Source organism: Terrapene carolina, unplaced genomic scaffold (genome assembly GCF_002925995.2).
Source record: "Terrapene carolina triunguis isolate 2854851 unplaced genomic scaffold, T_m_triunguis-2.0 Scaffold139, whole genome shotgun sequence".
In the NCBI taxonomy this organism is placed as follows: Eukaryota; Metazoa; Chordata; order Testudines; family Emydidae; genus Terrapene; species Terrapene triunguis.
The window spans coordinates 13,379,147-13,402,429 of NW_020664490.1; the positions used below are offsets into that span (position 1 = coordinate 13,379,147).

Below are 23,283 nucleotides of genomic sequence, written 5' to 3' on the forward strand. Positions count from 1 at the left end.
GCGCCTCCTGTTGTCATGTGACAAAGCTACAGTCTCCCAGACAGGAACCAGTAGGAGCCGTGGCTCTGCCTGGAGCCTGCCATAGCATGCCCGGTTCGCGCACGCTGAGGGGTGGGGCCTCCTGCTGACGTGAGCCACCAGCGGCTCCGGGGTGGGGCGGGGGAGACCGAGCCCCGGCGGTGACGCTGTCCGGGCTCCATGAAGCTGCGCGGCAGGCCCGGCCTGGCGGTTGCCATGGGCAGCGCGGTAGTAGCGCTGCTGGTTTTCTATTGCGCGCTCTCGGGATCCCAGGTGGGTCTGGGCAGGGGGGCGGGGCTCCCCGCTCGCTAGGCCCCGCGGGCGGGCGGGGGATCCACCTACAGGTGGGTGGGGTGAGCTTGGGCCCCCCGTGTCTGCTGGCTCCGTACCCCCCCCCATCTTCCGCGTCAGTCATCCCACCCTGGGCCACAGCTGCACTGGGGGGCTGGGCCACGGGCGCGGGCAGGAGATGGCTGCTGGAGGAAGGGGGAGCCCGCTCCGTCCTCCCTGTCTCTTCCCAAGCCAAACCAACAAGGAGTCTGGTGGCACCTTAAAGACTAACAGATTTATTTGGGCATAAGCTTTCGTGGGTAAAAACCTCACTTCTTCGGATGAATAGAGTGAAAATTACAGAAGCAGCTTTTCCTCTTCTGGAATTGACACCTTCTCATCTATTATTGGGAGTGGACTACATCCATCCTGATTGAGTTGGCCCTGTCAACACTGGTTCTCCACTTGCGAAGTAACTCCCTGCTCTCCATGTGTCAGTATATAATGCCTGCATCTGTAACTTTCACTCTATGCATCTGAAGAAGTGAGGTTTTTACCCACGAAAGCTTATGCCCAAATAAATCTGTTAATCTTTAAGGTGCCACCAGACTCCTTGTTGTTTTTGTAGATACAGACTAACACGGCTACCCCCTGATACTTCAAGCCAAACCCTCTCCCACCCCCACCTTTTCTGTCTCGCCCTCCCAAAGAGCTGAACTTGGTTCTCTGTTCCAAGCTCCTTGTTCGTGGTTCCTAGTTAACTTAGTCAAAGGGCAACATTATTTTAAAATGTATCAGTGTAAGAGTCAGTTTTTAGAAATATCACCTAATGGGGGAGGGGGAAATAGCTCAGTGGCTTGAGCATTGGCCTGCTAAACCCCAGATTGTGAGGTCAATCCTTGAGGGGGCCACTTAGGGATCTGGGGCAAAATCAGTACTTGGTCCTGCTAGTGAAGGCAGGGGGCTGGACTCAATGACCTTTCAGGGTACCTTCCAGTTCTGAGATAGGTATATTTCCATATATTTTTATATTTAATGTGAATAATGTAAATTACTCATTACTTTACTAATTAATCAAGTAAGAAGCTGGGTGTTGACTGGCTGTGTGTGACCATATAAGCCTCAGGTCACCTAACAGGCGTGTCCCTGCAACAGTCAGCCTGTTCTGAAGGAGCTGGGGCACCTCACTCACTGACCCCAAAGCTTTGTTCCTGTGCAGTGTGCTGTTGCATAGCACCCCATCCCACGTCCATAGTGTAAATGGTGATGGAATAAGGAAGTGGGTTTGACTGGCTGTGCATGACAAACTCTTTCCCAGGTCACCCAAAGTGACACATTGCCACAACCATCTGAATGTTTGGAAGGAGCTGGGCTACACTGCCACTCACTGACCTGAAGCTTTGTTCTTGAGCAGTGTGCTGCCACTTGTTATGCCCCCACCCCATTTCCATATTGTAAACAGTGCTTGAATAGAGAACTGGATTTTGACTGACTGTATGTGATAAAATAAGTCTTTGGTCACCCTAAGTGACACGTCCCCACAATCATTAAGCTGTTCTAATGTAGCTGAGACATGGAACTGCCTTACTTGAAACTTTTATGGTGCAAAAAATTGTGGCCCATTACCCCTTCCCCCCACCCCAACACAATCTCTCGTGAAATAGGCTGCAATTTTTGCAAAGAGTTTCACGTAAGGTACAGCCAGTCAAAATCCAATTCCCTAATCAAGCACCGTTTACAATATGAAGTAGGATGGGGGCATAAGAGATGGCAGTAGTGAGGGTTTGCTGTCAAACTGGGGGGGATGTATCTAGTGGGGTCCTGTAGGGGTCTGGCACTAGTCAATATTTTCAGTAATGAAATAGCTAATGGAGTGAAGAGTACGCTTATAAAATTTGCAGATGACACAAAGTGGGAGAGGTTGCAAGGTATTGGAGGAAAAGAACAGAATTCAAAATGACCTTGACAAAGTCAAGAATTGGTTGGAAATCAACAGTATTAAATTAAATAAAGACAAGTTCAAAGTGTCACAGTTCATGGCAACTGCATTTGTATTCCTCCTCCATGGTCCCACAAGGGAACCCACTCTAGGCTCCTGGCTCCTCGGCTGTCACTTCTCTTGAGTAGAGACCCATATTTTTCTCCCTCCTAACCAGGGGTGCACAGTTCCCTAGCTACACTGAGATTTCCAGCATCTGCAGTTTGTTTTCTCTTTGAAGGCTATGAACAGCATAATTGCCTTCAGTTGCAAGTTACCATATAGCCCTTTATAAGCAAGCACATTTATTCTTAAGGTGAAAGTATCATAGAGAAAACATTAAAACAACAAAAGAACCTACATGCATACCAATAAGCGTACTACTGATCACCCTCAACTCCAACAAGGACTCTGGTAGGAGACAGTCCTTCAAACCCCACAAAAGGGTTTTTCTGTGGTTACAAGTTCATAACAACCTCAGCTCACAACCAGAATTGCTAGGAAAGTTCACTCTTTCATTGATCTTCAGATTCCAGGAACAGGTAATCAGTAGACAATGAGCCCCTCTGAAGAGCATAGCTTCAAAAGTCTGGTTTTTTTGCATAACCAGAGGTGGGAAATTTTCATTCACCTCCCCCTAGCGATCCTCAGGAAAATCACTTGACACTACCCCAATTGTCCATTCTTGTCTGGCCCATTGTTCAGTATACTCCTCTGAAATTATTAACACTTCCTGAGGTTTACATCCTATCTCTCCCCTAGAGAAGTACAGACAATCCTAGTCCACAATAATACATAACCATTGCATTTAATGCAATGGACTCAAATATACTTAACCTTAATTCAGGAAGGTTTCCCAAGGATATTGCAGGAAATTGTCATATCTGTCACACAAAATACTATACATAGGAAGGAAAAATCAAATGGATAACTATAAAATAAGGAATAACTGGCTAGGTGGTAGTACTGCTGAAAATGATCTGGGGGGGTTTAGCAGATCACAGATTGAATTTGAGTAAGGCTACATTTTAGTCACTGGTATTTTTAGTAAAAGTCACGGGCAGTAAACAAAAATTTACAGCTCATGACCTGTCCATGACTTTTATTATATACCCCCGACTAAAACGTGGGAGGGTGCCACGGGTGCTTTGCGGGGGGTGGCTGAGGGAGGGCATTGCAGGTACTGGGGGCGGTGACCCGGGGGGCACTGCGGGTGTTGGGGGTGGGGTTTGGCGGGGCTGGGGCAGGCTCCCTACCCGGCTTCTGAGCTCCATGTGCTGTCTTGCCTCCGCTCTGCCCCAAGCCCCGGTTCTGCAGCTCCGATTGGCTGGGAAGCTGCGGGGGCGGTGCCTGCTGGTAGAGGCAGCACATGGAGCTAGGAGCTGAGGGAGGGAAGCCCCCCCTCCAGGTAAGCACCACTCACCCCAGCCCTGAGCCCCGCCACACCCAAACTCCTGCTGCTGGGGGGCTGAGGTGGGGAGACTGCCCCAGCAGCAGCTGGTGCGCCTGACCCGGGGCGTTGCCTGAGCCGAGGTTCGGCCCTCAGTGGGGCTGTGGGGTATCCCACCGCCTCGCTCTGGTCTGCTGTCAGTCCTGGTCCAGCGGTAGTGTGGGACAGCAAACACACGGTTAGGGGCTCAGGCCCTTAAGCAGGGGCTGAGCCAATAGGTCAGAAAAAGCCCCGGGCCCTCAGTCAGGGCGGGGCAGCAATCATGCAGTCTGGAGCTCAGGCCCTCACACAGGGGCTGAGCCAATAGTTCGGGAACCTAGGCCCTTAAGCAGGGGCTGAGTCAAGGGATTGTAGCAGCCCAGGCCCTAGGTCAGGGCGGAGCAGCAATCAAATAGTCAGTCAGGAACCCAGGCCCTTAAGCAGGGGCTGGGTCAGTGAGCAACAGGTCCCAGCCTCTCTAGGCCAGGGAAAAGGGGGAATCTGCCACCCAAGGAGTGGGTGGCAGGGGGGACGCAGGCCCTCCCACTCCACTGCGTCCCAGCCCGGGGCCCTAGCAGCGGCAGAAACTCGCTGCTGTCAGTGGGGATCCTGGCCGCAACACACTGACATATGCTCTGGCAGTGCTGCAGCCAGACGGGGGTCGGCTGCCCCCGGGCTACTTCCACACTCCCCCTCGTAGGGTACCTGGACCAGACTAGTGTCCTCGGTGCTCTACACCAGCATCGGTTCCTCTGGGTAGGTAGCGAAGGGTATGCTCGGCTCCTCGGGATAGCAGGAAAGGGGCAGGCTCGGCTCCTCCTCGGGGTAGCTGGAAAAGGGCAGGCTCGGCTCCTCCTCGGGGTAGCTGGAACGGGGCAGGCTTGGCCAGTCCTCCTCGGGGTACCGGGCGAGGGGTAGGCTCGGCAGGCCTGGTGAGTCAGCAGGTCGGTCGCGGCCTGCGGCTGTCTCCCAAGCGGGAGCTCGGCCACAGCCGTCTGCTCTCTCCGCCGGCTTGTCCTCCACTGAGCTCTGCAGGCGGGCTTTTATACTTCCGGGTCGGCGCCGTGACCTCTGAGGGGCGGGCGCCGGACCCGGTGGCTCCGCCCACGTTGGTGTTAGGGGAGGTTCGGCCCTCAGCGGGGCTGTGGGGTATCCCACCGCCTCGCTATAGATGGTCTAGGTATACTTGAGAATCTATGAAACCCTGTTACTGGCCTTTCTGCACGCACACCTTTATCAAAGTTTCCCCCTCCATGTGGATGTTTGGCGCAATAGGTGGTTGTGTCAGGATTACAGACCATAAAGCAGCAGACAGCACCAGATTATGCAGTAATTCTGTGCAGAAATTTATGAAGAAACGTCCTTTCTGTGCAAAATGGGGTCTGACCATACAGATCCTTAGGAATGCTTAAATATAGGTGTCACCAATAATCAGCACTAACAACAGCAACCATTGCTCAATTAATTAAAATATTATAATAAATAGCAACATCTATACTTATTTTACAATTTCAGAGTAAACATGAACATATGCAATGGATTACGTCTATTGAGTACACATCATTTCATTAATGGTGACCCATGCATCTTATTCATTATTGTTAAGTCTGATCACAGAAAGATTCAAAAATTTTACCGTGGGTTATTTCCAGCAGAGATTTTCAGCATGATAGCAAGTTGAAAGACAACAGATGCATTTTGGTGGATGTTTTTCAGAGTAGTGACTTGTCTTTTTCAAATACCATTTATTGAATATTCAGACAAAAATGCAGTTCCCCTACCACAGAAAAATACGCCAACTGCCCTTCCTGTAGTACCTTTTTATGTAACTTGAATATAGTATTAATATTTACAGTGTTTCAAATATTGATTAGTTCAATAGAAGTCATCAATATTATTTGTATAAACAGTAAAGCTTTTTTCTTGTGTAATGAGCAAAACACACAACTCTAATAAACACAACTGGTTTTATGTGTGTAACAGAATTTAAAAATTTTTTATACCTTTTTCATCTAAAAACAAACCAAAGTTCTTCATTTGTAACTATCATATAATTTCTATGAAAACATTACGGCCTGATTTGCAGCAAATTCATTGAATACTGATTCTGTTGATTTTTACATGCAATATTACATATTGTATGTTAACTAACAGAGAAAACACACACAAAAATTGGGGCAATATATCTGTCAGACCAGAAATAAAGATTCGCCTCTGGAAGGGGCATATCCTCATCTCTTCATAATGAAATAATTGTTGCAGGGACTTGTCACTTGGGGTAACTCAATACATATTTTGTCCCATACAACCAGTCAAAAGCCAGCTCCTTATTCACACACACTATGTACAATACGGAACTGGGGTGGGGATGAGACGAGTGGCAGTATATTGCTGAAGAACAAATCCTTGGGTTGGCAAGTGGCATAGAATCCTAGAACCATTGGGTTAAAAGGGACCACAAGGGTTGTCTAGTCTAACCCCTGGCATGTCTCAGCTACTTCAGAACAGTCTGACAGTTGTGGAGATATGTCACTTGGGGTGACCCAAATTGAATTATCTCACGTATAGTCTGTCAAAACCCAGCTCCTTATTTAAGCACTATGTACAGTATGGAACAGGGGTGGGGGAGCATATAGCCCAAGAACAAACCTTGTGGTCGGCAAGAGGCATATCCCAGCTCCTTCAGAACATCCTGACAGTCGCTGGGCCATGTCACCTGAAGTGACCTGAGACACATTTTGTCATATACAGGCAGTCAAATCCCTGCTCCTTATTCAAGCAGTGTGGAATAGGAGTAACATGTGGCAGCATATTGTGTAACAACAAAGCTTCAGGTTGGCGAGTGGGATGTCCCAGCTTCTTCAGAACAGTCTGATGATCACAGGGACATGTCACTTGGGATAACCCGAGACACATTGTACAGCCAATCAAAATGTGATTCCCTATTCAATCTTCATATACAAAATGGAAGTGGGTTGGGGGTGTGACATGTGGCAGCACATTACGCACGACCAAATCCTCAGATCGGCGAGTGGCATGGCCCAGCTCCTTCAGAACAGCCTGATAGTCATGGGGAGGTGTGTCTCGGGTCACCCTCAATGACATTTTGTCATGTACATTTAGTCAAATCCTAGTTTCCTTATTCAATCACCATTTATAAAATGGAAGTGGAGTGGAGGTATGACATTTTGCAGCATACTATGCAACAACAAAGCTTTGGGTCAGCGAGTGGGATTCCCAGCTCCTTAAGAACAGTCTGATGGCCACAGGGATGTGTCACTAGACTCATTTATTCACATACAGTCTGTCAAAACCCACTGCCTTATTCAAACTCTGTGTACGATATGGAAGTGTGGTAGGGGTGTGACATGTGGCAGTATATTGCACAGGAACAAAACTTGGGGCTGGGGAGTGACTTCCCCCAGCTCCTTCAGAACAGTCATGTGGGTCAGAACAGAACATGTCATGGAGACATGTCACTTTGGGTGATCCAAGACTTATTTTGTCACATGCGGGCAGTGAAAACCCAGCTCTCTGATTATTTACTTGATAAATAAGGAATTAGTAATTAAAATGATCACATTGTCACATTAATCTGATGACTTTTCTAAATATTTCATCTTACATTGATATATTTTAAAATAATGTTGGCCTTTGAATAAGGAACTGGGAACCATGAATGTGGAGCTGGTACCACAAATAAGGAACTGGGAGTAAGGAATCAACTTCAGCCTCGTGTCTCTCCCTGACTCTCTTCCCTTGATTAAGAAAAAGAATACCAGCTATATTACAGTAAAGGGTGAGGTTTTAGAAAACATTTTCTCTCTCTTTGTTCCCTCTACTATATTTTCTATCAGGTGTCTGCAAGTCTAACTTTTATTAGGAGAATGCCAAATTAAGCAGCCATAGAATTGCAGAGTCCAGTGGGCCCTGATTGAAATGAATGGGACAAGTCACCCCATCGGAGCTATTGTTTCAGGCTCCCTCCAGATGCTGGTAGATGATGCAGACAGTTTATGCTTGGCTCACATTTGAGTTTTCCTCCGTGACTGTAAGGGCTAGAACATACATTTTATATATATAATATATAAATATATAAATATAATATATATATAAATGTCAGATTCTGGAGCACAGTTCTATGGTAAGGAGATAAATTCTGTAGCAGATTCCATTGTCATGGAATCATGGAGTGTCCAGGGCCCTGCATATTCCTTGCTCTTTTTCTTGTCTTTATGCTTCTTGCCCTCCTGATCTGTCTATGTTCACAGGATTCTGGCTTTTATCCTTTTTTTCACTTCCCTGCTCATTCCTTCTCTCCCTGTGTTTCAACCTATTCCTCTCTTTCTGCTTTCTCTTTGCCACACTCATTCTCTCTGTACTTTGTTTTCCCTCTTCTGTCCTCTCCTTAAACTAAGTTCCCCCCCCCCCGCCTTTGCTCACTTGCCCTGCACAATCCAGCATTTTACCTTTGGAGAGAGGAGGTGAGGTAAAGCATAGATGCCTTCCCAGCTCTGCCAGGATCAGTAGCCAGCTGCATATTGTGGCCAGGAGGCTGAGTTGCTTGCAGGGCTACTAATCAAGTGTTTCCTTAAGAGTTTTGGCTCTCCTTGTGTGTAAGGAAAGGCTTAAGGTCTGTATGGGAGGCTTCTGGGAGGGTGGCAAAATGTGTTAGACCTGGTTGGATGTGGTCTTTGAAATGCACGTGTGCTCATCCTGTCTACTGTCACCCCCTTCATCTCCAATGACCCGTCTCTGATCCTTTCGTCTATAGTAACGTTCTGGTTTTACATGTACAAGAGAGTGAGCATGATGTTGTCCTTCAGCGAAGACCACCAAGAGCATAAGGAGCCTACTACTAGAATAAGCCACTAGAGATCTTCTTTAGCTTAAGTTGTAGAGAGCTGTAGGGAGCTGAAGAACTAGAATTCCAGGCTGGCTGTAGCAGAATGGAGTCATGTTGAACTCTGTGGTTGTGGCAGCAAGAGTCTTGAGATCCATTGGATGCTTTGTGATGGAGCTGTCAACTACCTATTAACACACACGGGTGTTATGCAGTGAAGGTCCCTTGATAATGGAAACCGCTTTAGGAAATTAAATCTAGCCACCACCCAGTTCACACAACCTCTTTAAACACAGGTGGTATGACTTGTTTCCATATTACCCAATTCAAAACTATATTACTGCTCAGGGTGCTTGGGGTGAATTGTCTTGAACATGATTCTGATCAACATGGTTTAGCCAGCACATCAGATACAGCTACTGGAAGGCTATTGTGGACATACCATCCAGAATTGTTACAAGAGCTTAGCAGTTTTTAAAAGTTTTAAGAAAGAGCTCAGCACATTTTGAGTGCCAAGAACTACCCAACTGGGAAACAATCGTGTATTTTTGCCTCAGTAATTCTACAGCATCCCTGCACTCTGTTTAGATACAATCCCATGTCAGAATAATATTTGTTATTGAGTAATTGGTGGATGTACACTTGATTTAACATTTCAAGTGTGCTGATTCACTTGGCTCTAACAAGGAAGATTTACAAAGGACCAAAAAACAGCTAGATGGCTAACATCCATTGACTTTCAATGGAAATTAGACACCCAACCATCAAATTTGTGTCTTTGAAAATCTCACACTAATAATAACTAATAAAAAGCTGAAGGATTATAGAAAGTGGAATTTCATGGAATTTAACTGTTAATGGTTTTTTACTTTTATATTTTTAAGGTATTAAGAGCAATTGCTTTTTACTCCCCTGGGAGGATAGAACAACAGCTTTACAAGCTGGATGTAGGCTGGCCTAAACGTCCAGAATATTTCACTGGGCAAACATTTTGTGTTGCTGTTGACCCTCTCCATGATCTGGTCTATGTTGCACAAGTAAGTAATAGGACTAGAATTTTGTCCTTATTAGCATTATATTGTTTTTCCTGTGTGGAGTTACCATTTGCATTTATATTAAGATAATTATAACAGTTTATTGTATTAAATTCTCGATGTAAATTTGACTAAGGTTATTAATAGTATACATTTCTTTAAAGTAGTCCTGGATATGAAGGTTCTTCCTTTGCATATTGGGCTTGTTGCTTTTATGTTTTTTAAAGGCTTAAAATTAAAAAAAAAATAGTTTTGAAATGGCAAGTGCTACAAGGAAAGATACAAACCAGATAGCATACAACATGGAAGCCTGCTAGGAGAACGGAGGCAACTGTATATGTCACTTCTGCTACTGTTTTTTGCATCCCTGCCTCAACTCAGTAAACCGCAAAAGAAGGATGGCCGCTGTGGGAGACCCGGGTTCAATTCCTGCATTGCCACAAACATCCTGTGTGAATTTGGGCAAGATACTTATAGGGATGTAAAAAGTTAACCGGTAAGAATAGTCTTACCGGTTAACCGCCTTAACCATTAACCCTGGCTGCCCCGCACCGGCCAGTCCAGTGGGCCCAGCTGCGCAGCTTGAGCAGCGCCGCCCACCCGGGGCAGCGCCACCTGCCCAGAGTGAGCCCAGCTGCAGCACCCGGACAGAGCGGGCCCAGCCGTGCTGGCCAGATGGGCCCCAGCTGCTTAAACGGTTAACCGTTTAAACGACTTCTTTTTAATTGTTTAAACGATTCACGTTTTTAACAGTATTTATATCCCTAGAAACTTAGTTGTAAAGGGTATTTACATCCCTAGATACTTAGTCTCTCTGCCCCTCTTCCCCATCTGTAAAATGAGGATAATAATACTCACAGGAATGTTGTGAGGATTAATAAATCAAAAACTGTGAGGTGCTCAGATACTCCAGTGTTGGGGGCTGTCACAATTCAGGGTAACTGCACCTGCATTCACCTCCATGGTCCATTAAGGGCACCCCTTCTAGGCTCCCAGCTCCTCAGCCATTAACTCCCTTGGGGAGAGACCTTATCTCTCCCTCCTGACCAAGGAGCTTTCCAGGTTGCACAGTTCCCTGGCTACACTGTGATATTCCCAGGAAGCCAGACTGCCTAAACAGGGCAAGGTCTGCATTTTGCTTTCTCTCAAGGCAATTATGCACAACATAATTGCCAGCAGTTGGAAGTTACCACACAGCCCTTTATAAGCAAGCACATTTAATCTTAAAGTGAAAGCGCTAGAGAGAAAACATATTAAAACAACGAAAGCTCCTACATACAAACTAATAAGCTTACCAGAGATCACCTTCCAACTTCAGCCAGGGCTCTGGTAGGAGTCAGTCCTTCAAATCCCATTTCAGAAGCATTTAGAAATACATCCATGTCATCCTCCTCCCTAAAACGAGGAAGAAATTTGGAGTCAATGCCATTCACCAGGACAGGTAGCTAGTGACTGGCTCCACTTACCAGACTATGGTTCTGCTGGTGCAGTTTCTCTTTTTTGAGCTGATGTTATTGAACCTGGTCCTACTGGCACAGTCTCTCCATCTTGACAATACTTCTCCTTCTCTGCATGTTTGTGCTGACACTGGCACTTTTCATGCTGGTGCTGTTGCTCCTTGTCTGCAAACAGCTGGGGTTCCAGATGCAGTCCGTCCTTCTCCAGCTGTGTCCTGTCTTGGTCAGCCTGTGGACCTGCCCACGATCCCAGTTGTAGTGATGGATTCGGTCTGGACAGAACATAGTTGCTGCCTCTTGTCAGCCTCTTCCATGCTGCCCTGCAAAGTGTTGGCTCCAAGATTCCCCCTGCCTGCTGGACCCTGCGCCAGTGAGTTGAATGTTCCCTACCAACCTGGACTTCATATCTCTTCCCATCATCAAAATACAGCAAATCTACTAGCTGTGTCTTTAGTCCTCTGTGTTGAGCTGCCTGTCTGTGCATAGCTCAGCCAGCTGACCTTTCTTCAGCTGTGGATAATTCATTTTTGCCTGGCTCTCTTTTCGCTATTCCTTTCCACAAAAGACTATGACTTCACTCTGTGGTTTTTCCTTCTATGGTACTTGCTTTCACTGCTGTTAGCACTTATGGCAATTCACACTGCCACCATATATGTCATAGTCCAGGGCAATTGCACCTGTGTTCCCCCTTCATGGTCCCTCAAGGGCACCATTCTAGGTTTATGGCTTCTCAGCCAACAACTCTTTTGGTCCGAGACCCACATCTCTCTCCCTCCTGACGGGGGTGGAGGGGTTTCCTAGGCTGCACAGTTCCCTGGGTACACTGTGATATTCCCAGCAAGCCAGACTGCCTAAACAGGCCAGCATCTGTGATTTGCTTTTGTCTTCACAGGCTATGAACAGCTGTAATTGCTTGCCATTATAAGTTACCACAAATCTTTTTCTAACCAAGCACACTTATATTTAAGGTGAAAATTTTAGAGACAAAACATATTAAAAACAATAAAGGAACCTACACACATACTAAAAAGCTTAATAAAGATCACACCCAACTCCAACAAGGGCTCTGGTAGGTGTTAGTCTTTCCAACTCTTCTGCAAGGATTGGGCCACCCCAGGTGAGTTGATTTAAATCAGCATGTGGAAAGCCTCAATCTAAATCAGGGGTGGGGAACCTTTTTTCTATCAGGGGCCACTGACCCACAGAAAAAATCAGTCGCGGGCCACATAAAGCCCCATGGAGGACACGGAGGCTCGGGGTGTCCCACTCCAGCCAGGCGAGCCAGTGCTCACAGCTCCAGCCCCACGGGGGACGGGGGACAGAGGCTCGGGGCTTCCCCCAAGCTGGGGTGGGGCCAAAAATGAGGGGTTCAGGGTGTGGGACGGGGCTCTGGGCTGGGGCAGGGGGTTGGGGTGCAGGAGGGGGGTGAGGCATTTGGAGTGCAGGAGGGGGCTCCAGGCTGGGGCAGGGGATTGGGAGGTGGTTCAGGGTGTGGGCTCTGGGAGGGAGTTTGGGTGTGGGAGGGGGCTCAGGGCAGGGGGTTGGGGTGTGGGAGGAGGGTCAGGGTGTGGGCTCCGGAAGGGAGTTTGGGTGCAGGAGGGGACTCAGGGCTGGGGCAGGGGGTTGGGGTGCAAGTGTAGGTATGGGTTCTGGGAGGGATTTAGGGTGTGGGAGGGGAATACGACCTGGAGCAGGGGATTGGGATGCGAGATCTGGGGATGGGGTTCAGGGTGCGGGCTCTGGCTGGCTGGCGCTTACCCCCAGTGGCTCCCAGTCAGTGGGGCTAAGGCAGGCTCCCTGCCTGCCTTGGCTCCACGCTGCTCCCAGAAGCGGACGGCATATCCCTGCGGCCCCTAGGCAGAGACACGGCCAGGCAGTTCTGCGCAGTGCATGCTGCCCACGCCTGCAGTTCCCACTGGTTGTGGTTCCCAGCCAATGGGAGCTGGGGGCGGGGGCAGCGCACGGAGCTTCCCTGATTGCTCCAGCGCCTAGGGGCTGCAGGGACATTCCATCCACTTCCGGGAGCTGCACGGAGCCAACCGGACTTTTAATAACCTGGCAACCCTAGCTAACCCCCGGCAGCGGGGCAAGCCGGCGCTTGCGGCTCCAGCGTCACAGGGGGTTGCAGGGGGTGCTGAGGCTCAGGGCTTTCGGCCCACAGCGTGGGCACTTGCCGAGGGCCGGATGAAATGAAGCAGTGGGTCAGATCCGGCCGGCAGGCTGTAGGTTCCCCACTCCTCATCTAAATGATTGATTTTAATTTACTTTTCCATTTTTACTTCAGTTATTTTCTAGGGAAAGGTGCATTCTCATTGGTTGATATAACCATTAAAACGTGTTGATTTACAACTAAATAGAGCCTTTACACTAGATTTGGTACATCTTTTTACTACCTAGGAGGTTACACTATGACTATATACATTTATTTAAGCAATTATATAGCTTAATATTTTCAAATTCTTATTATACATTTTTAGTATGTTAGAAGATGGTGAATGATATATTGCTTATTCACTAGATAATTAACTTTTTTCTCATGATTTGTGTCAAGCTGCATTAGCATGGTAACTAGAATTTAATTAAACATACAAAACAGCATATCAAAATTATTTTTATTTAACAAAACAAGCCCTTAATACAGTACATGACCTATTGTGCTCTATCTATAAAGCTTGATGTCAAAAGTTAGCTGTTTTCCCCCTGCTTCTTTCTTTATATAGAAATGCAGTCTTTAACTCAGTTTTGATAGAGGCTTATGGATTCAGCATATTTATTTTTTATTTAAATGTTTTAAGAGATTATAATAAGTTTACGTCTTAACATATTTTGTATTACATTCATATTTAATTTTAAACAGGTTTATTTTTATAAAGAAAAACGTATTAAAATTTAAATAAAATAATCCAATTTAAATGAAAATTTTTTTTTTTTTTTTAACAAAATCATTGATTTTTTAGCCTCTCACTCCCACCCCTCCAGATAGAAGGTTCTGTACATTGTGTAAATCAGAAAGAAGGCCCAAGTCAGTTTAAACTCAGGCTATTTATCCCAAAGTCATTTCTTTGTCTGTTGGTCTGTGAAAAATCTAGTTTGAGCTAGTATACGCAAGCATCCCCAGGAGGTGGTACCTCTTTTGGGGATTACAACCTGGCTGACTTGCCTTAATCACCATCCACTGTTTTTAGTTCCTGTAGGAGCTGTGGTAGCCTTCCCCCCTGTAGTGGAACACAATAAAACATTCATTTAAACAGTGGACCCCAAAGATACACATGGGGTTGCAATATTTGTCACATCTCTCTCATAAAGAAATTACATACAGCCCCGGCCCACAATAATAGATACATAAGAGTTTCAAGGATATTGCAGGAAATTACCATATCTGTCACAGTGGCCATATCAGTACCTAGGATGGATAGACAGAAAATCATCCATCCCAAGCAAGTGTTATAATAGAATTTTACTAACTGTACTAGTCATTCCTACATGTTTGTATCTAGATTCTGGTTGAGACCCTCTCTCTTCAGCAATGCAAACAAAAGTGGTGAGATTTTCATTTATAAAACACAGCCATGGCACCTGCAATCCTGGACAATTAACTACAATTAAAAATGTTGTGTGCCCATCTTGGGAGACCTAGGGCATGATGTTTTTTTCAGAGATGGTGTGCAATCACAATTCAAAATGAAGACAGTGAGAGCAGCAGGCTCAGCACCTCTGAAAATCAGGCCGTAAGTGTCCCAAAATTAATGAACACAGTTGCAAACTTAACCTTTCTGTGTCTTTCGCCAGCTGTAAAATGGGGTTAGCAGTACTTGCCCACGTCACAAAGGTTGTTGTCAGAATTATTAATTAATGTCTGTAAAAGTTTTTGACATAAAAATTACTAACATTTAAACAGAATTGTCAAAGGTGAGATTATTTGCTTGATAAGATCCTTTTTTCAATTGACTATTTTTGTACACCTTCAGAGAGGGGCTAATGTACCAAAGGTACTAGTGTTTTCAGATGAAGGAAATTTCCTGCATGCCTGGAATTCCACAGTTGAAATGCCTCATGGTATCTTTGCAGTCAGCACCCCTACAGATACCTCAATATGGATCACAGATGTTGGAAGTGGTATGTATAATGGGAACATGTTAAAAATATTATTCCACAGAGAAAATAGGTTTTTTGCAGGTATCCCTTTGAACAGTAATTTTAATTGTTTGAATAAGATAATTGTCAGGGTTCCCTCTCCACTCTGAACTCTGGGGTACAAATGTGGGGACCCGCATGAAAGACCCCGTAAGCTTATAAGTACCAGCTTAGGTTAAAAACTTCCCCAAGGCACAAATCCTTTCCTTATCCTTGGATGGTATTGCTGCCACCACCAAGTGATTTAGACTAAGATTCAGGAAAAAGATCACTCAAAGTCCCTATTTCCCCAAAATATCACCCCCAAATCCCTTCACCCCCTTTCCTGGGGAGGCTTGAGAATAATATACTAACCAATAGGTTAACAAAATGAGCACAGACCAAACCCTTTGGTTTTTAGCACACTAACTCTTAAAAGAAGAACTTTATTATAAAGAAAAAAGTAAAAGAATCACACCTGCAAAATCAGGATGGAAGGTAACTTTACAGGGTAATCAAAAATTTTAAACACAGAGGACTCCCCTCTGGACTCAATTTCACAGTTACAAAAAAACAGTAATAAAACTACCTCTTAGCATAAGGAAAATTCACAAGCTAAAACAAAAGATAATCTAACGCATGTCCTTGCATTTACTTACAATTTCTGTAATTTTAGATGTATCATTTCAGGTATCTTTTTAGGAGCTGGTTTACCTGCTTGGTCTCTCTCTCTGTCCCAAGAGGGAACAAACAAAGAGCACAAACAAAACGTCTCCCCCCCCCCCCCCCCCCCAATTTGAAAGTATCTTCTTTCCCCATTGGTCCTTCTGGTCAGGTGCCAACTAGGTTAATTGAATTGATTAACCCCTTACAGGTAAGTGATTCTGTACCTCTGGCCAGGAGGGATTTTATGTTACTGCATACATAAAGGTTGTGACCCTTCCCTTTATATTTATGACAGTACCAAAAGAACACTAAGCCAGATTCATGCTCCCCGAGTCCTAATTGTGCACTGATCCAGTTCCCCAGTACAAGGTAGAGCAATTTGAAGGCTCATGAGTTGTGCCACGTGCTCATTTGCCAGAGCTGATAATCTTGGCCAACATTTCCAGATCTTAATCAAGGAGCAGGGCCAGAAAAGCATGCATCTCAATGCATAATTTTTGTCCTCTATCCCATCCTGATAGCTCCAGTCCTGTGCACATGTACATTTGATGCCTCGCTAATCTGAAATCATTCTCTTACTACAGAGTTTTCTTAGTTCAGTTTCATTCTTAAAATGACAAGGGATTTTTATCTTGTTATTACTGTGTTGATGTTGAAGAGCCATGGTTTTGCTGAGAAATTTCTATGCCTTTCTTTAATACAGGGGAGTATGGGCACACAGTTAAACAATACAGTCCTTCTGGTAAACTTATGCAGATCCTGGGTACTCAAGGTAAAGCTGGCTCAGGTTTAAATCCGCTGCAGTTCGATCAGCCAGCAGAAATATTTGTGGAACAAACAGGGGAGATCTACATTGTGGATGGAGATGGAGGGATGAACAACAGATTATTCAAACTGTCCACAGGTATGTGAAAAGGGAACGTACACAAGAGTTGACATTTGAAAATGTAGAGGCCTAGTTGTTTTAAACATCAACATTGCTAACTGTGGGCCTGATCTTATGGCAATTAGAATTAGTTGACAGACTCCCCATTGATTTTGATGAGCTTTGGATCAGAGCCTATTTCACTACTGATCATTTTAGCAAAAATACCCAGCTAATCAGCTAACTCCTTGATTGTCATGTTTTTAATACACCTCTACCCCGATAGAACGCGACCCGATATAACACGAATTCAGATATAACGCGGTAAAGCAGCGGGGAGCCCCGGGCCCTTTAAAGCGCCACCCAAGACCCGCTGCTTTACCGCCTTATATCCGAATTCGTGTGGAGCCCCGGGCCCTTTAAATCACCGCCCAAGCCCGGCTGCCAGAGCGGGCCGGGCCGGTTTGTTTACCTGCCGCGTCCGCAGGTTCAGCCGATCGCGGCTCCCACTGGCCACGGTTCGCCACTCCAGGCCAATGGGGGCTGCGGGAAGCAGCGGTCAGCACAGCCCTCGGCCCGCGCCGCTTCCCGCCACCCGCATTGGCCTGGGACGGTGAACCGTGGCCAGTGGGAGCCGCGATCGGCTGAACCTGCGCACGCAGCAGGTAAACAAACCTGCCTGGCCCGCCAGGGTGCTTAGCCTGGTGAGCCGCGTGCCAGAGGTTGCCGATCCCTGTACTACATAATAAAAGTGAAAACTACTTTTTCATTATTTATTCTGGTTTCTACTATTAGATTTCCAGGAGATATGGCTGCGTGGGGAAAATGGTACAGGTGTTGGTCAGTTCAAGATTCCTCACAGTGTCACAGTGGATTCTGTTGGACGGGTAAGGAATTAAAACGCTATTTTTCAGTGTTTTAGAGACAACTTTTATGCCTTCTCCTGTATATGTCTATATGTATTTTTGGTACTTAATGTCCTTTGTGGGGGCGGGGGGAGAAAGACAACCTAAAAAGTGCCATTCTTTCATCTTTGATTATTGAGATCTGGCTTACTGCATACAATTTTAATCACGTGAGCAGTCATGCTTAACTTTTTCACATTGAAAACTTTTTCTTGACATGGTTGGGAGGGTAAGAGGAAGTCTTGACAAGCTGCCATAATCTCTTCACATACATATATACACGGACTTCCTACAGACCCCAGGAAGAGGCTGCTACTCCTACAGACCTTTAAAGGGTTTGCACTGCAAGGGGGCAAGAAGAAGGAAGTCCCCCTAACATGCTGCCACCCCTACCCTGTTCCTGTGCATCTTATGGGCTCTGTAAGGTGGGAGCATTGACTCTGAGAACCTTTGGTGTTGTGGCTCCAAAGCTCCTTCAGAGAATCTTAGGACAATTTAAAAACTAAGAAAATTCCCTGACATACAACTCTGATGGGTTCTAACTTAGTTCTAACTGAGTGCCTCAGAGGTTGAGTACACATTGTGACACTTCTCAGGTAAACACAGGGTTATGTGGCACCACACTACCACCTGCCCTTAGTGTGAGGAAGCCTTGTCTGGGACTGCTGTGGATCAGCTCTCCAACCTTACTGGCCACAGGCAACACAAGTACTCCCCTCTAGGCCTTGCAGGCTCTGCTGTCACTCTACAGGTTAACGATAGGCCACTGGAACCGTTGAGCTCTCCTAGTGTCTCCCTGGAGTGTCCGGACTTTTGTCCATGGGACACTCGCAGTATTCACCAATCTGCTGCTTCCAAGAAACTACAACTCACCTTGCCAGTTTAACTTCAGATCACCACTTTGCTTAACTCGCAGCACTTAGATTTGTTTATAGTGAAATCAGGTATAAATTTATTTAACAAAACATAGAGATTCAAGTAATAGCAAGTGGAAATATTGGAAACAAATGATTGTATTTAAAATAAAATCATATTATGCATTCTGGAGCCTAGACTTAATTGACAAGATACCCTCATATCTAGTAGGATAGGATACTGCTCGCCCAAACTCCTTGCAGCACTTTACAGCTAGGGTGGCTGTGACCCTTCTTTCACGAGACATGCACACTGTAAGTTTGCCTCCAAGATGAAGGATTCAGTGTGTCTCTTAGCACTCCAAGATATACCAGACCAATTCTTTGTCTTTATTCATAAACAGGACACACCCCTACTCTTTGTTTCTTCCTATAAATTTCCTCTCTTGTATATTTCTCAATCTCTCAATTTGTACCTGGCTCAGTATGCAAATAGGCATACAGTGTGTGGCATATAACACACCAATGGCCAGACAGGGAAATAGATATCAGTTACCTCCTGTGTGAAAGGAATATCTTTGAGGTATGCCACTCCTGGTGATCTGCCTTAACTCCAAGACCGTTAGAACATAATTTTCACTATATATTAGGGAATCCCTGTAAAAACATGCGTGCCCCCTGTGCCCTCTGCCAGTTGGCACCAGGCAGGGAGCCCCTGGGTCACACACAGTCTTACAGAAATGCTTTAATTTCTCAGATAAATAAATACATAAATAACTTTTAAAATATAAACTTTTTTTAAAAAATTCAAAGTATGGAAATTCACAGGTAAGGTACACAAACTGTCACTTACCTCTGCCCCTGAGCAATAATCTGACCTCAGCAATAATCTTACCTCAGCAATAATCTGAGAAAGCTAAAATGTTTGATGGACATGATTGTCTATAACAAAACAGTTTCATCTTGTCAGCGATTGCAATAAATGGGATGCCTTAATCTTAATAGTACAGTGTTATTACAACCCATTCACAGTCCACAGAAAGAAGCCTACTCCACACATTTCTGTTTAGCCCAAGGGCATACTGAAGATAACCAATCCCCAGAATTCCCTGTGCCAGCCAGTTTTCAAATTGTCATTGCGCACATATGTATTTACATATGCAAACCTCCTAGATCCTGCTCATGAAATTAGATCACATAGCTGAAAATAAAGAGCAATTATTAGTTTGGTAACATCATACTTAGTATTGGATATGTGTATGTATAAGAGCACTGAAAAACCTGTGTTTTGTGGTAAACATTTCTGTCTAGCACCCACAAAAGAGGGGAGCATAAGACACTGGCATCTCTATTGGGGCAGAGTAAAGTAGTTTGTGTGTCTTATTTGTGATTTTTGATATTTTGTTTAATTTGTTTTTAATGTTTTTTAGTTTTTTTTTTTTTTTTTTTTTTTGAGGGGGAGTCTGAGAATTAATACCTGGTTAGTCAACTTTGTAAAGTAAAAGTTGAGCCAAATTCATTCCTGATGTAACCCTCTTTTCTTCACTATATTTGGCCCATTATGTGTAAGGAACATCTGATGCTTTTGATGTAGCTATTTATAGCTGTATATACTGTATTGATGTAGTATAGCTATATTTACTGTGTACAATAGGTGTGGGTTGCTGACCGAGGAAACAAACGAATCCAGGTTTTTGATAAAGTCACAGGGGAATGGCTGGGGTCCTGGAGTAGTTGTTTCGTAGAAGATGGTCCCTCTTCTGTCAGGTACTGTAATTATGTATTTCCACAAAAACATTTCAAAGGAAACAGAATGCGACTTTTTCTCCAGTAAGATTCCACATTACTTTAAGTTGATAGCAAATGCTTGATATCAGGCTCTGGAATTAGCAAGTGGAATTGCTGTGGAATTAGGTCCTGATTCCTGATCCTGCAATAGGATCTGTAAAGGTAAATCCTTGCAATCATATGACTTCATAAGATCTGCCTACGTGGATCCATCTGGTGGATTGGGACTTTCATTTTAATTTAAAGCTGTGAGTTTCATAGGCATTGGGGAACATGATTAGGAGCTTGATATTGCCCCCCTTACTCAGATGTGTAAAGGCTACAGGCACAGGCCCTAACTTCCTTTGTGTAAATTCCTATTAATTTGCTGTTACACCAAAATCTGTGGCTCCAAAGAGCAGCAGCAGCAGCAGCATGTAGAGCAAGTCCTGCATGCTTACTCTGTGTACTCTACAGCCTGTGAGACTGAGAATGTTAGAATCGTTTTCATTTGATTTGAAAACTTCAGCAGCTGGAAGTTAAGTGACTGACACATGAGTTATACATGAGGATACCCTAAAACTCAGATTTGAAGTCCAAATCAGAAAGTTAGAAAACTGTTTGCCTCCTCTGCACATGAATGCTCTTTGCTCACCTAGATATGGATAATAATTTTTAAAGCACATAGCAGTGTTAACATGAAGTGTTCTAAGAATATGGTAATTCTAATTTTATTTATTTATTTTTAGATTAACTACCAATGAGGAATATCTAATTGTAGCTCAGCTGAATATTAACAGAGTGTCTGTCTTGGCAGCACCACCGATAGGATCCATTGGAGATTGCCATGTGGTAAACACAATCCAGCTAGCTGATGAGGTTAAACCACACCTTGTGGATGTAAATGTGAAGACTGGAGCAATTTATGTTGCAGAAATTGGTGCACAACAAGTACAAAAATATGTACCCTTAAACTAATGGTTTTCTTTGGTTCATTCAGCACAAGCCATTTCTTCTGGATTGCAAGATCTGTGCTGGATTTCCTTACATTCATTGCAGACTGTGCTTCCACTCATAAGCACAGCATGTTGCAGCACTAGAATGTATAAAATAACTGTTTTGTGACCTGCGCTCACTCTTATTTTCTTTGTCAAACTCAGGGAGCTATTTTCTCTTGATCTGTCATTATTTGTCTTTACTGGCATCTTTTGTGTGTTTTGTTTCATTTTTGTTAGTTGTTGGGATTTGGAGAATGCATTTGATATGCATATTAGTTCCGTTTTACCCTGCTTTTAACTTCAAGGTAGTTTTTCCCCTTGTTTCTTGATATATCATAAGACATTAGGTTTGTAATTATTCTGCTAGTCTAGACATAATTTCCATTGTTAATCAATATACACTTTACCTCCAGTGTCCGGGGTGAATCTTGTGACTTCTTTGCCTAGCCAGTGCACTCTGCTACCTCCTAACATCCTAGCTGGCAGAGAGAAATGTCTACATATTTAATTTTCCAGAAGCCTTGTCCACTTGAGGCTCTGGACTCTAGCTTAACATTGCTTCAGGTTTCCTTGACCCTTTATGCTAACATTGTCCAACTCAGAACATAAAGATGTAGCATATCATAGTCTCCTGGGCTTCAGTGCGACCTTTGACACTTATGGCCAGTGCTGAGGTTTTAGCATCTCTAGCATCTATCTTAGGTAATCATTGATACCGCTGTTGACATCAAAGGCATCAGTTCTTTACTGATTTAAGCTAACTCCATATAAAGCACTTTAAATGAAATTAAGAGTGTCTTCACAATGAGGTGACACTGATTTTTAACTAACTGAGTTTCTAAATTGATTTAGTTAAATCGGTACAAGTTTTATGTGTAAGCAAGGCCTCAAAGTAGAATGTGTTGAAGTTTAACATCTGAGATCCCTGAGGCTCATACTGGGGATTTACTAGGAGATTTTTAATCAACCTTAGGCCTGGATACCTATAACATGCTTCTGTCCTCTTAATCTTGTTGAAACTTAGACACGTTGTCTACAGCAATATTTGGCCTTTGGATTCTTGTTTTTAAAGACCAGTCTGATCTTTTATTCTGCCTTCAGATTTTCAAGGACATTCTTTCAATATTAAGCTGTGACTTTCCATTTCTTTTTGAGGGACTTCTGCCAATACATCAGCAGTTGATTTCTCTTTAGCACAGAACTTGCAAACTTCTTTGTGACTGTTCCAGAGTCATTGTCTTTATATTTCTTCCCCTGAATCCAGTTTGGGTTTTGAGTTGCATAAATTAGCTTCATTATCTTCTCCAAAAAACATACACCAGCATCTTTCTGTCCATCCCTTCCCTAGTCCACAGTAATTCCAAAGCCTTTTAGGTGTTGCTGGACAGCCTTTCAGAGTATCCTCTCTTCAGTGTAGAAGGGGTGAAAAAAGAGCACCAGTTCTTTGATATATTTCTAGTGGTCAAGAATGACTCTCCTGGTGAAAGATTGGATGCATCTTAAGAAACTGTGGACCCATCCTCCTGTTCAGTCAGGAGTTATGAATGCTTTTTCCTTTTCTTTTCACATAACTATCCTGATTCCTTGGCTATTTTGGGTGCTAGTAGTAGGTCAAGAGAGGCTAAGCTGTTCCACCTCCCCAGGTAAGGAGTATGGGAAGTGGAACCATGGTTCACCATCATGGATGTCCCAGCAGTTGAATATGGTATTGCTTAGTTCAATACCAGGTTAACTAAAATTAAGGTTTGCTCAGTTTAGCTTTGAAGACCTTTCTTGCCACAGTGTCCAGATCCTTATGTAACGTTACAGCAACAGTCTACATGAATCATCAAGGAAGAGTCAGATTTGGTTGCCATGTCTGGACATTATTGCTGCTTTGGAACCAGGCAGTCCTGAACAAAGAGGACTTTGTATAGATGGTTGTGATACTGAAAAAGACACTGTACTGGCAGATACCTTCAGATTGGCAGCTCAAGAAGCCTTCCAAGTGATGCAGATCATAAAGTTCTGCATGTGCCTTAGAGACTTGACTTTGAGACTTGTCACTCAAACATCAATTTTTTAAAACCATTTTTGGCTGACCTTT

The 23,283-nt window shown here is 44.4% G+C and overlaps 1 protein-coding gene across 1 annotated transcript; it reads left to right on the forward strand.

The window, feature by feature from the left end:
• Positions 1 to 83: 83 nt before the first annotated feature.
• LOC112119331 (NHL repeat-containing protein 3) lies at positions 84 to 21,287 on the forward strand. The gene is made up of 7 exons (XM_026653525.2): positions 84 to 291; positions 9,423 to 9,575; positions 14,998 to 15,145; positions 16,512 to 16,712; positions 17,469 to 17,560; positions 20,087 to 20,199; positions 20,949 to 21,287. Exons 1-7 carry the CDS (start codon positions 199 to 201, stop codon positions 21,175 to 21,177), a joined length of 1,029 nt encoding a protein of 342 aa, XP_026509310.1. The 5' UTR covers positions 84 to 198; the 3' UTR covers positions 21,178 to 21,287.
• Positions 21,288 to 23,283: the final 1,996 nt, after the last annotated feature.

Excerpts from the sequence above, each read along its gene's own strand:
- LOC112119331 (XM_026653525.2), top strand. The coding sequence starts at position 199 with ATGAAGCTGCGCGGCAGGCCCGGCCTGGCGGTTGCCATGGGCAGCGCG. Across the intron at positions 292-9,422 it reads GCGCGCTCTCGGGATCCCAG|GTATTAAGAGCAATTGCTTT; the intron begins GTGGGTCTGGGC and ends TATATTTTTAAG. Across the intron at positions 17,561-20,086 it reads CAGTGGATTCTGTTGGACGG|GTGTGGGTTGCTGACCGAGG; the intron begins GTAAGGAATTAA and ends TGTGTACAATAG.